At 36.5% G+C, this 14,545-nt stretch overlaps 1 protein-coding gene across 2 annotated transcripts in view; it reads left to right on the top strand.

Annotated features, from left to right (window-relative positions):
* The window catches only part of CHST9 (carbohydrate sulfotransferase 9), a 75,378-nt gene that overhangs the window by 20,105 nt on the left and 40,728 nt on the right, over nt 1-14,545 (top strand). The window contains exon 2 of one of the 2 annotated variants that reach the window (XM_058177958.1): nt 2,405-2,546. The exons of the other annotated variant lie outside the window; for it this stretch is intronic. Within the exon in view, the coding sequence (XP_058033941.1) occupies nt 2,483-2,546 (64 nt within the window). The 5' untranslated portion in view covers nt 2,405-2,482. The remainder of the gene's footprint in view (nt 1-2,404; nt 2,547-14,545) is intronic. 2 annotated transcript variants of the gene reach the window in all.

The following is a 14,545-nucleotide window of genomic DNA, read 5'->3' on the forward strand; positions in this document are numbered from 1 at the left end:
TTGTTTTTTAAGTGTCTCTTTATTTCCTGTTTTGGTGGCTTATATCTCATGATAGAGATCCTTAGAAACATGTGCATCCATATTGTACATACATGCATCTTCAGTCTGCAGTGAGTACATAGGTGATTAAATATATATTAGTTCATACTCAATAACATAGTATTTTGAGAAAATCTAAATTATAACCTAGAATATGGTCAGAAAATTAATTTACTTTCAGAGTGGAGGAAATATGCACTTTTCAGCACCATTCAGAGTGGGTTGAAATCAGCAAAATGATGGACAGACTATTGCAGCACAAGTCCCTCTTTTGACCACAAAAATGCAGTGGATGCTATTGGTACATGATCTCAAAATGATAGTAAAAAAAGGATGAAAGCCAGTATAGGCCTTTTATTATTCCAAATGATTATTAAGTATCTCTGTTTAATTATCTATATCGAAGAATTCATACACAGTTGACTTTCAAAGAAGTCAATTGAATATGTCATTTGAAATGAAATATCTTGATTAATTAATATTTTTGTGAGTGCGCGCTCACATTTTCAGTGCTGGACAAATCGGTAGGTAAATTATGTGACTTCCACCTCTGATCCACATATATTTTTCAAGTAAGAAGTTTAAAATTCTGAAATTTGGAGCTGAGTTGCCTTATAGTCACTGGAAATAAGAGGAAAAAACTTCTGAAAGTAAAAGAGTGGGCGTTAGCTGTGTTTGGAGATCTATTCAGTACATCTGATTCTTATTTATTTATTTATGCTTTTATTTATTTATTCTATTTCTATAACCACCCATCTCAGCCAAGTGACTCTGGGTGACTTACAGCTCTAAGACTATAAAACAGTTAAGACAATTAAAGCATCCAAACAATAAATAGATACAACAACATCACTCAATAGGTACTAAATAGGAGAGGAGAGAAGACCAAGCCCTGAGGCACCTCACAAAGTACGGACCATATGCTGGATCTTTTCACTTCTATCACCAATAACTGGAATTGATCCTGGAAGAAAGAGGAAAAACACAATGTAATGCTGCCTATCTCCAGTTCTTGAAACTGTCTTAGAATGATACCATGATCCGTAATATCAAACACCTCTGAGAGGTCAAGGATGCATTACCTCCATCCCGCTCCTACCAGAGGTCGTCCATGAGCACAATCAATTCTCTCAGTCCCAAATCCTGGCCTAAATCCAATAGACCAAAAGGAATCTAGATAATCATCCAGGGTCCTCTGACGTTGCCATGAAACCATACTGTCACCATCTTCCCCAAAAAGGAATTTTTGAACTGGATGAAAAGTGTTCAGCTCAGTTGGGTTGAGTGATAGTTCTTTGAGGAGGGGATCATATCACCAACTCTTTAAGAGTCAGTGGGATCACTCCCTCTTTCAAGAAGGAGTTAGCTATCAACTAACTCAAATTAGTATCAAAACCTACTATCTGGTTCACTCGTGCACGCACTGCGTGCACATGACGCTTCTGCATGCATGCAGTACTTCTGCGCAGAAACATCCAGGTGGGTGGGCAGAACCTCCCACTGCCACCGCTACCAGTTCACCTGATCCGGAGCGAACCGGTAGCAACCCACCCCTGACTCTAATCATAAATCCCCTTCCACACAGTCTTAATAAGGCAGAAAAAGTATATATCTAATACACAAGTGGCCAGACTAGCAGATGAGAGGGTCCTATCCTCTTCCTCAAACTCTTCCCAGGTCATCTTGCTAGACATAGACCCCACCACCTCTGTTGATTCTGCTTTAGATCTGGAGTCCAAAGTAAAGTGAATTTAAGTGACTTTGTCCATCAGATATGGAGTGTGTTCTTCACAACAAGCTTAGAGGTCAATTTTGGTATTGCTCCCACCATGGAGGGACCAAGAAATAATCACTGGGTGACTATTGGTGGGTGTCATAGGATGAAAAAATAATTGTATCTCACCATCTTTACTTCCACAAGGTAGGCAATAATAGAAGCTGTAGCTGATAGCTGATCATGTTCATGTAACTTGTTTACTTCTAAACTTTCTTTTCTGTTCCTGTCTCTCCCTCCTATCTCAACCTGGCTCTTTCTTCCTCCCTTTAGTTGTTCTGCTGGAAAGGGAGATATGAATGTGGACATATGGGGGTTTTTTTCTGTGTAAAAGAAAGCTGTTGTTACATGCAGATAATTACTATACGTGGAACAGCTAGTTTAAATTTCTGCTGAGGCATCCCCCCTGTATATTTTTACAAGTTTTACTCCACACCCCTCTTCTCTCTCTTTCTCTCTGCTCTTCCTTTGTGATCTTCCTTTTGGTTAAATATGATAGTAGGTTTTGATACTAATTTAAGCAAGAAACTAATTCATGCTTATAGAAATAGAATCAAAACTAAATATCTTAAATTCTATACATTGCATCAGCGGTGAAATCCAGCTGGATCTATCCGGCTCACACGAACCGGTAGCGCCAGCAGCAGGAGGCTCCGCCCACCTGCCAGGATGTCATTACATCCCGTTTTTGACCCTCAGCGCATACAGTCACATTTCCGAACTGGTAGCGAAGGTAAGTGCATTTCACCTCTGTGTTGCATTATTTATCTTCTTTCAATGTGTTTTATTTCTTTGTCACTTATATATTGAAATTACTTCTATTAGATGTTTCTCTTTCTCTTTTTTGTTTTGAAATTTACTTAAAAGTTATTTTGATTCCATTTTCTATTTACCATTTTTTTCTCTTTTCTTTTCTTTTAATCTTACAAGCTTCATTTTCATCTTCCCTTAAACTCTCTTCTTCTTTTTTTTTGCTTTAAACAGGTAGTTAAACTTGGGACAGGGATCTTAGTATTGTTTTTTTTGTAATCTGAACAGTAGCAGACTAGAAGTAGTTTAATAAAATTATCATGAGAAGATGGAGGCTGTGGGAATATGTCCTTATAACTTTCATTTCATTTAAGAATGACTGCTGAGGCAGACCAGAGGTCCAATTTGGGCAAAGTTTATTTTTCCAAACAGCAAGCCCTGCAGTCAGATGTCAGAGAAACCAGATTATAAGCTTTTCATAATGCCGGAGATATTGTCTGCTTGTGGATGGAAAAACTATTGCTTTTCCTCAGGGCTTTGATGTTGAAGTCAAGTGAGATTATTGCATTATCTGTCCTTTCCCGCCATGTATCTTATTAAGTAAACAAGCTCTTCATTTTTCAAAATGGAAGGGAGGACCCCTCGACAAGATTGTTCACTTCCATCCTTAGGATCTATTTTTATTTCTTTTTCCTTCGTTTTGCTTTTCCTTGGTGTCCCAAAGGTGCTTTTTCAAGAGACAACTAGACTTTCTGGTTCAACCAGAAAATCCTGTTGCCTTTTGAAAAACCATCTTTGGGACACTCATGACCTGGATGACTGAGAATCTCCATAGACAATTTCCTGGGTGGATATAAGGTTAGGAATGTGAGGAAGCGGAAGGGTAGGCTAAGAGATTTTTTTGCTGCTGATAATGTTGGTGTCTTATAACTTGAATTAGTTTGGACTTCTTGTAAAAATATTCATCTATTCAATATATTGTGAGGTAGCCTAAATGCATCTTTTATATACTTTCTTCCATTCATAAGAAATATTGCATTCCAGTAAAGCACCTTCTGGAATTCCTTGAATTTATGTTCAAAGGATAAATGGTGCTCAGGGAAAGCTCATATAAGATTGGAAATGCTTGCTAGTAATAATTTATATGCTATATGGTATGGCCCAATAGTGTATAACTGTTTTCTATTGGAAACAAAGGTAGACGGAATATCTCTGACTACCTTCTTCAGATTCTGAGTTGCATGTGATCTTAGTATCCAGAAAAATAAGAATTCACATTTTCAAGTCTTCTCCATGATCAACGTGTGAGTTCATGTTAGACAAGGGAACATAACCAAAATCAGTCTTCACTGAAAGATTGTAGAGCTGTAATGGCACTTTGATCTAGCAATAAGTTGCAATAAGTAGCAATAATTTGCCAGGTACATCAGTTAATCATTTAACTAAATGTCTGAAACTTGGCAACTCCAAATCTCAACCAGCAAATGCTCAGTCTTACATATTGGAAAAAAGAACCTAAACACTAAGTACAAGCTTGATGGACATTACCTTGTAGATGACCCTCACCCTGTTAAAGATCTTGGAGTTTTCATATCAAATGATCTAAGTGCCAAAGCCCACTGTAACTACATCACAAAAAAGGCTCTAAGACTTGTAAACCTAATCTTGCATAGCTTCTTCTCCAAAAATACTACACCACTAACCAGAGCATATAAAACATTTGCTAGACCAATTCTTGAATACAGCTCGACTGTTTGGAACCCATACCACATTTCTGGCATCAATACAACTGAATGTGTCTAGAAATATTTTACAAGAAGAGTTCTCCACTCCTTCGAATACAACAAAATACCTTATGCCACCAGACTTGAAATCCTGGGTTTAGAAAATTTAGAACTACGTTGCCTTCGACATGACCTGAGTTTAACTCATAGAATCATCTATTACAATGTCCTTCCTGTCAAAGACTACTTCAGCTTCAATTGCAACAGTACAGGAGCACACAATAGATTTAAGCCTAATATGAACCGCTCTAATCTTGATTGCAGAAAATATGACTTCAGTAACAGAGTTGTTAATGCTTGGAATAAACTACCTGACTCTGTGGTCTCTTCCCAAAATCCCCAAAGCTTCAACCAAAAACTGTCTACTATTGACTACACCCCATTCCTAAGAGGTCTGTAAGGGGCGTGCATAAGAGCACAAACGTGCCTACCGTTCCTGTTTTATTGTTTCCTTTTGTTATATTCAATTAATATAGTTATTACATACTCATACTCATATATATGCTCATATATTGTATAATTATTTCATGCTTATGCTTATATATACTGTGTGACAAATAAATAAATAAATAAATAATTTATCTAAAATATTCAGATCTTAATATCTGCTATCCTTGGTTATCTGAGAAGAAACGTTTTGTTGTCTAATAGAGAATTCATCATATACTGTTTCTCAGATAACATTTTATTAGCGTACAGGTACTTTATTAAAAAAAATAGCAGACTATATAAATTATCATAGTTAAATTTAGTTTCATTTGTGTGTTTAGTCCCAAAGTTCTGGAAGATTCTAAGCTGGAAACAAATAACTTATAATCTTTGGATATCTGGAGAATTCTTACCTTTTCAGGGGAATTATTTGCAGTCAACAAGGTTTATCCAAAGATAAGGTGTCTTCTACTTCTGTTGACATATTTTATCTTGCATGGTTGGCGTTTGATCCAAATTGCTTTAAACATGTGAAAAAGTTATTCCATATGAAAGATTACCTGAAGTATCCATTCGGACTGATTTTGATAGGAGCAACATCCAAATGACAAATTCAGTGAAGGGCTGAAATGACAGTGACAAATGATAATGAATAGCCTGGATTGGGGAAAGATAATTTTGTGCCATAAAGATCATCCTTGAGTCCAAGTTTTAAATGAACAATTAGCCCCTTCATTAGTGTGATAAATGAGGAAGCAAACAGTGTATTTAACACCTGTCTAAAAAGGGAGGAAAACATAATAGCAAGAAACCTGCAAAACCTAAATATGAAAAGACATTAACATGGGATTAGTTTCAGAAAACATATCTATAATGATATAAAATGTAAATAGAACATATGAATATCAACATGTTTTCAGTATTTTACATTTATTTGCAGGAAACAGAATTATCTTAATAGATAGAACCAAAATGCCAAACCATCTGTCTGAAAGTGGCCATTTGAGAGGCATTTCTGCATAAACAGGATTTTCCTGCCATTTAAATGATAGCAGCAGCCCATGTGTGGGTGTAGTGCTTAAAGGTTAAGCTTTATTTCTAATCTTTCTTTTTACAGTATTGCTTTTCTAAAATATTTTGATGCCTGTTGTACCTTTAATGTGCTTGCTGCATTTTAGGCTACCATAGTTGAAAAGTCTAGTAAATCACACAAATAATAATGTATATAGTAAGTACCAGAAGAACAGAACAGAACTGTTTAGATAAATGTATTGTAGAATCAATTTTGTTCTCTGAGTGGTTTATTAAATAGAAAAAGCATTTATAAATTCAGTAATTGGAAGGTTCAGTGCTATACAGGTGCAAAATAACTTGAGTAACAGCTATGAATTCAGAATGTCTTTTGAGCTGTTATAAGATATGATAATCAGGATCGATTGCTATTAAAATAATGCAAGATTAAATAGATTTCTGTAAGATTGTCCATTGTGAAATTCATCTATTTATCAAGCATATATTATATGTATATAATGTATACGTTAAAAGTAATAAGAAACTTTTACTTTTGTACAATTAAAATTAGATGAATGAATTAACCCACCGTACAAATGTTTATTTACTAATTGAAAATATCTGTTGAAGGAATTAATGTTACACTTCCTCTCTCTTCCTGTCTTTCTCTCACTTTCTTTATGTTGGAGTAAGAATGTAAGAATATAAACATATAATGGAATATATGCTATGGTATTGTAACCTTAGATAAATGGGCCTCTGGTGGCTCAACAGTCTGTTATTAACACAGCTGCTTGCAATTACTGCAACTTCAAGTCCCACCAGGCCCAAGATTGACTCAGCCTTCTATCCTTTATAAGGTAGGTAAAATGAGGACCCAGATTGTTGGGGGCAATAAAAGTTGACTTTGTATATAATATACAAATGGATGAAGATTATTGCTTAACACAATGTAAGCCACCCTGAGTCTTCGGAGAAGGGCAGGATATAAATTCAAATAAAAATAAAAAAAAATGCCTTAGCATCTGAGCCAATAAAAAGATTCTGCAATATTACATTTATATGTAAGGAGGGAAAAATTTTCCAGTATTTTATAATCATGGAAAGAGGATTTTACTTTGTTTTCTTTCTTATTTTTTGGGACAATTTCAGGGGACAGAAGCTTTAAAAAAAAGATACATTCAGTGATGGGATTCAGCCAGTTTGCACCACTTCGGGAGAACCGGTTGTTAACTTTGTGAGCAGTTTGGCAAACTGGTTGTTGGAAGAAATCATTAGGGTAGGGAACCGGTTGTTAAATTACTTGAATCCCACCACTGGATACATTCATTATCTAGAGTCAGTCTGGTTTAATGACTAAGGCACCAGGCTAGAAATCAAAAGAGAGACTCTTGCGTTTGAACTGCCTCATAGGCACAAAGTCAGCTGGTGACCTTAGGCCATTTGGTCTCTCTCAGCCCTTGAAAGCACCAATGGCCAACCACTTCTGAAGAACCTTCCCAAGAAAACTGCAGGAACTGGTTCAGAAAGTTGACGGGAGTCAAGACTGACTGGAAGGCATAATTAATAAATTACACAAGATAGACATTACCATTCTTTAATATCATAAAATATGTTTAACTTACATATATTAATATAATTTGTAAAGTGATTTGATAAAATATTGAAAACCACCCAACGTTTTTTCCCGGAAATGGTTTCACAAACTATCCTACACAGAAATGAACAAAGTCTATCAAGCGATAATGCTGCATATAGAGGGGAGGGGAGCAGAGGTGAGATTCAGCGGTGGGACTTACCTTCCCTACTGGTTTGCAAATATGAGCATGCGGCCTTCTGCGCATGTGCAGTAATCATGCATTACATTTGGGTGGATGGGCGGAGCCTCCCACAGTCACCGCTACCAGTTCGCACAATGCGGAGAGAAACAGCTAAGTCCCACCGCTGGAGGGGAGGAAGGTTTCTAACACTCACTGCCAGCTTCCCACAAGGCTGTTCAATGGAGAAGCCAACAGAAACTTAAAAATTGCTCCTACTCCCACTGGTTTTTTTGCCTGTCAAATATCTCTGAAATGATGATGCAGCCCATCACAGGTTATATAATAAAAAGCAATTTAAGCCTTGGATTAGAAAGTTTTATTTGAATTCTGAAGCTTAATTGCCAGTCACTTCCTCAGGGCAGTTGGTCAACATCTTTTAGGGTTTTGTAGTGAAAAGGATTCTATAGAATCTGAACAATACAAGGCTACCCATTTTAAGAACACCAGAATTAGCAGGATGAATTCACTTTTCCTGGTAGACTTATATTAAGCTGTTTAATATGTAAGCCAGTTGACCAGTTGCTGAAGCATACCTTTTCCTGTCTTCAAGTACTATCCCATCAAGTCTCCTCTAAACCTATTGAACCAGTTTCTTTGAACCTTAGAAGCACAGTTATTATTGAAGTCCAACACATGCTTAAGAAAGTCTATCATATTCATTTATATTTGATAATGTTACTGTGAACAAAATATCTTGACTAGGAAGTATAAGTTTTCATTGCCTTGTTCACTTCAGTTTTTATTTTTAAAAAGTTTATCTTAAAAAGTTGTACAGAAAGACATAAAAACATAAGTAAAATATAATCAATAAAAAGTAAGTAAAAAAAGAAAAGCAAGGGGAAATTATATATATTTCACTATATTTATTTATCAAGTTTCAAACAAGGAGCTAAAACTACACTGAAGAAAATAAATGATTCTGTAATGTTATGAAATGTCATGAAATCAATGCTAAAAGAATACTGAGATTTTGGGATTAGTAGATAGAATTGCCTTTTCAAAACAGGTTACATATCTCTTTAATACAATCCTAAATATCAGTAACATTACTACTTTTCAAATTTCTCAAACTAATTCTCTTAATAATCTGCCCGGTTGGTTGATTGGTTGGTTGGTTAGTTGGTTGGTTGGTTAATTGATTGGTTATTTATTTATTTAATTAATTTATTTATTTATATTCCACCCAAAAAAACATTTTGGAAACCTGCAACCATTAATTTTCCATTATCAGCTGTTCTAATTCTTTAATCCATTAGCCATGAATGCCCTTATTGTCAACTTTTATAATATTCTTTAACTTGTGATACAAAATGAAGTGGGTTTAGTTTCAGACATCAGTTCCATCAAATATAATAGCAAATCAGATTTCTTAGACAAATCCAAAGAACTTGTTGCTACTGTTACTAAAATTGGAAACAATTTTTTATTTGAAATAGAAAATATTTGAAAGAAAAATATTTAAAATAATTCAATAATGACAAAAAAGAATGTATGCTCTTCATACTTCAGAACTTATCAATATGTTGAATCATCCATATAAAAACTGACAATGAAGGCCAAATTATCAAGATATGAAGACAATTTATAATCAAAACCCACAAAAATAACACTAGTAGTATCAATAGTAAGGATTATAAGATTAAATCAAAAAGCAAAGGGGAAAGTGAGCAACCCTGATGGGTATCAAATTTTAATTCAAACATATCTGAAATCAATAACTTTTGCAGCTTTGCCCACTTCAGAATGATAAACAGTGAGAATGATAATTTAATGAAATTCAAGAACATGTTATTAAAAGTATTAAGGATAAAAAATGTCATGATTATTTTCTCCTTATTTTTTCTTCTAGCGAACCCCACCCAAAGCCTTTTCTGCCATAGTTGTTAAGTGAATCACTGCAGATGTTAAGTAAATCACACAGTTGTTAAGTGAATCCAGCTTTCCTCCATTGACTTTGCTTGTCAGAAGCCAGTGTCAGCCCTGGAGGCCATCTTTTTTTTTGGATCTTTCATTGGGGGAGTTACTTGGAACCCTGACAGCCAGCTGGGAAGGTGGCAAATGGTGATCACATGACTCCAGGATGCTGCAATTGTTGTAAATATATGGCAATTGACAAATTTGTAGCCAAATTTTGATCATGTCTCCATGGGGATGCTGTAACGGTCATAAGTGCAAGTCATAAATTGCCCTTTTTCAGCACCATTGTTACTTTGAATGGTCACTAAAAGAATGGATGTAAACCAAATTCACCCTTAGTGAATTTACTATAATAGTAAATGTATGTATCATTTAGAGGGAGAAATATATTAGATTTTCTATTTTTAGAATATTCTTTAGTTATTGTCAGAATTAAGGAAGGAAGGAAGGAAGGATCTGCATTTTTATTATAACTTAACTTCACAAAGTTATTTATTTATGAATCTATAACTTTTGCCTTCTTAGGTTTCTGCTGTAACTTTAAAATTAAAGAAAATTTAAAAATGCCATTTATTTTCTTTCTTTGCTTTAAAAATCCTGTACTATTTTAATGTATTGATCTAACAAATTACAGTATATTTGCTTCTGTTGTGTTTCCTTTTAGATTTAAGAACAATCATTAAGAATTCGGGGGGGGGGGAGTTTGTACATCAAAAGATCTGCTATTTCTATTGTTTATAAATCCAAACACCATTCTATTTATTATTTCTATATAATTTCCTCAAACATAGCTTCCCAAAGTGTAATGACTCCCCTTGCTGGCATATCAAAGTCATGACAAAATTTATTTTAGTTTAAAGAATTTCATCTCACCAATCATCAAAATATGCAAAATATGCAAAATAAACAAAGAGCAAAAACCTAAATATTTGAAATAAAATATTTCTAAAAAAATGTGTAGTCATGAGTTAATGTCATGATACTCATTTTCAATGCTGTACTGCAGTACAACAGAACACAATGATTAGAAAATACATTTTTGTAAAAAAAAAAAAACCATTTACGCAAGACACTCATCTTTTTGTTTTAAAACAAAAAGTAAAAAGTAAGCACATGTTTTGTCAAATGCAGCATGAAGATGAATTCATTTCAAATTTGGATGCAAATTGTAGTTTGTCTGATTCAATTTAAATAACAAATTATAATTTGTGACAGTCTAGGAAATTAGGGAGGAATTCAATTTTTTTGATCTTGAGAAAACCAAAAGAATATTAACTAAACTGTTAAATAAATTTCTGTGGGAAGTTTTTCATTGAATTGAATCCCAATATGTCTTCCATAAGGAGAAGAACATTTTAATGCTAACACCTGTCAGTCTCAATTGCATTTTCACCTCAATTTATTAAATCCTGAAAGCACATTTAGCCCTAAGAATGGGTTTTGGGAGTGGCAAAGTGCTATAATGGTATTGGATAAAAGAATTTTCTTTACGCTTCTTTAAATCAATTGTTTATAAACCACCATTCTGCAAACAAAATTAGTATACAGTATGAAAATTAGTATACAGTATTAGTTTACAGTATTATAAAATTGGATTACAATAAACAGTACAGGGATGCAGTGCCTCAGTGGCTAAGACACTGAGTTTGTCGAGCAAAAGGTCGGCAGTTCAGCGGTTTGAATCCCTAGTGCTGCATAACAGAGTGACCTCCCGTTACTTGTCCCAGCTTTTGCCAGCCTAGCAGTTCGAAAGCATGTAAAAAATGCAAGTAGAAAAATAGGGACCATCTTTGGTGGAAAGGTGTTCTGTCCCCCTCGCCTCAGTCCGAGCGATGACTTAATTAGCCGGCACTATCAACTCTGGCAGCAAACTAGCGAGCGTCTGCCAAGTGTCTCTGTTATCTCTCTTGATGAGTCAATCAGGAACAAACAGTACTTCAGCTCTAGTTAAGCAATTGATTTGCTTGCTACAAAGAGGTATAGCAGCCCTTGCTGCTTTTATATCCTGTGGGGTGTGGCTCCATGACTCAGCACTTCCTAGGCCTGCCCCACCCCTGCTTCTGTTGTTCCTGCCTCTCCTGCCTACGAAACCTAGGGTCCAGCCAGGCCTGATTGCCATCAGCCGGGTCTGGAGGTGTGGCCGGGGGGGGGAAGAGTCAGGGGACAGAGGCCTCGTTATCTCCTCCACCTGGCCTGCCTCTGGCTCCTGGAGCTGAGCCAGGGAAGCTGGTGCTCCCGAGGTAAGTCCTGATGGCCCTTCCCCCTCACTTTCCAAGTCACTTTCTGGCAGGGGGGCTGGCTCGGGGAGCACAGACACAACAGAAGGTAACAATGTTCTGTGAGCCTTTGATGTTTAGTCATGCCGGCCACAAGACCATGGAGACGTCTTCAGACAGTGCTGGCTCTTTGGCTTTGAAACAGAGATGAGCACCGCCACCTAGAGCCAGGAACAACTAGCACATATGTATGAGGGGAAACTTTACCTTTACCTTAAACAGTAATATACATTACTATAAACTATGTTTTCTGCCTAATAGAAAGTATACATTTCCTCAACTTTTTTCTACAATTTAAGAAAAAATAAAAATTCACACCAGTTATCTTAAGGCAGCGGTTCTCAACCTGTGGGTCGGGACCCCGTTGGGGGTCGAATGACGATTTGCCAGGGGTCGCCTAAGACCATCGGAAATATGGGAAGTACACTTGCGAGTCGAAGAATCGCGCTCCAATGGTTGACTCCACAAGCCAGCTGCATGCTCTTCAAATCACTAGCCGAATTCGGCTTCAGGCACGATGAATTAAAAAAGAGAGAAATCTTTGCTCTGATGTCTCCCTCTCAAGCCAGCTGCAATCACTCCCTAATCTAAGCTAGCCTAATCTGGCTTCAGGCACGATAAACTTAATAGGGGAGGAGTCTTCGTTTTAATGCCTCCGTCCTCAAGGCCATCGCAAGCAGTTCAGATCGCTAGCCAATACGGCTTCAGGCGCGATAAATTCAAAACGAAAATAATTTTATGGTTGGGGTCGCCACATCGTGGGGAATTGTATTAAAGGGGTCGCAGCACTATAAAGGTTGAGAACCACTGCCTTAAGGGAAGGTCACAGTTTCAAATGATCATCTTTGAATCTTAATTGCTTAAAAAGTCCTCTGCAATGTCACGTCTGAATTGAAAGTGTGTTCTTAATGAATTATCCCTGAATGGACCGTCATGTTTAATAGTTAAATAATAACAAGTAAGAACAGTCTTACTTGCACCAACAATATGATTAAGCTGCTTAAATCAAAACAGCAACGACAATCCAGAGTTTTGATAAATTATCATCAAACGTTGTTCATGACAGCTATAAAAATGCTATATAATTAAACTAGGCTAATCTGTTCCTTGGCTGCATTCTTCTTGGTTATATATGCAATTGTGTATTTTGAGAAGACATAGCCAAAATCTCTCCTAAACAGGTGCAGTCAGTTGAACTTTTCTTTAGTTTTGTGCTTTTAACATCTGTTTTGTATTACTGCAAAATTAAGTAACATTTTTTTACAGAGGTTTATTAGGTTTATGCATATGTGCCATTTGGTCATCATCAGCAAACAGGGAACCCTTCTAATGTTTACAGTTGCAAATCAGCTAATTGTGACTGGTTTCCTCTTCTGAGTTCTGGTCCACACATCACAGTTCATGGGGCTAATCTTATCATAGCATTTTTCTGGGAAATGGCAACAAAATGGTGAAGGAGAAAGGTGTATGCCATTTGTACTCCTACCCTAATCTGCTGCCTCAAAATCCAGGGAAGAATGGTCCCACAATTAGTGCAGAAATACATTAATACATCCATACAGATTGTGAACCAGCCGGATTTTTCTTTTTTTCCCTTTAGTTTAACCGATCATCATCTGACTCTATTTTGTCACTAGAGGGCACTTCACCACACAAAATCATTTTTGTTACTAGAAAATAGCACATCTATCTTGGAGCATAAGGTCTATTTTCATGCACCGAAGCATCTAGAAATAATGATTTTGTACTATTTTAGTCTTAGGTACACATGTCTTTCATGTGGTCAGTGTGATATATCAATTATAATGCAAGGTAAATATTTCAAATAGTCCAATTTGTTTCTATGGAGAACTCTGCTCTGTACACTGGCCAGCCTATTTTAAAAATACAGGTAGGCCTTGACTTACAACAGCTTGTTTAGTAACCATTCAAACTTACAACAGCATTGAAAAATGTGACTTACGACCAGAGGTGGGCTGCACTTACTTTAACAAAGGGTTTGCTGGTTGTGAACACGCGTGTGCGCCCCTTTGGAAGAGAATGGAGCTTCAAACATGCTCCTAATCAACTCAGGCAGTTCCGGTAAGTACAGCAGGAGTGGTGTGGATCAGAGCTGGGCCAGCCAATGAGCCAGAAAGTTAGTTATAAATGGAAAGCATAGCAGAAGGGCAAGAAGGCGCGCTCAGCCAGCGATCAAAGCTAAGGGTTCATCCAAAACCTTGCGACCATGCGGAAGCCCATCACTGCTTATGACCATTTTTCATAGTTACATCCTTTACAGCATCCTCATGATTATGGTCATGTCCTCACCTTTTGTGACCTCACAAGCAAAGTAAATGGGAAAGCTAACAACCGGGCTACAAACTTATCAACAGTGATTCACTTAACAACTGTGGCAAGAAAAGTAGCAAAATGGGGCAAAACTCGCTTAACAAATGTCTCACCTAACAACAGAAATATTGGGCTCAATTGTGGTTGTAAGTTGAGAACTACCTGTATAATAAATACACACAATTTCTGACTTATAACAGAGCTCCCATATTGATAAGTCTGCTAATAGAAAATTTAGCATCAAAAGTTAGCATTAGCATTTCCAGGGAAGAAATGGCAAATGGCAGTGCAAGGAAGAGCTAGAGGTAGATTGTTCTTTGTAATTGCCATCTGGACAAGAAGAGCACTTGGCATTGCCCACAAATGTTCCAGACACTTGCTTTTCATGAGGAAACTGCAAGACGGTGGTCTCCA

The sequence above is a fragment of the Ahaetulla prasina genome, chromosome 3 (assembly GCF_028640845.1).
Source record: "Ahaetulla prasina isolate Xishuangbanna chromosome 3, ASM2864084v1, whole genome shotgun sequence".
In the NCBI taxonomy this organism is placed as follows: domain Eukaryota; kingdom Metazoa; phylum Chordata; class Lepidosauria; order Squamata; family Colubridae; genus Ahaetulla; species Ahaetulla prasina.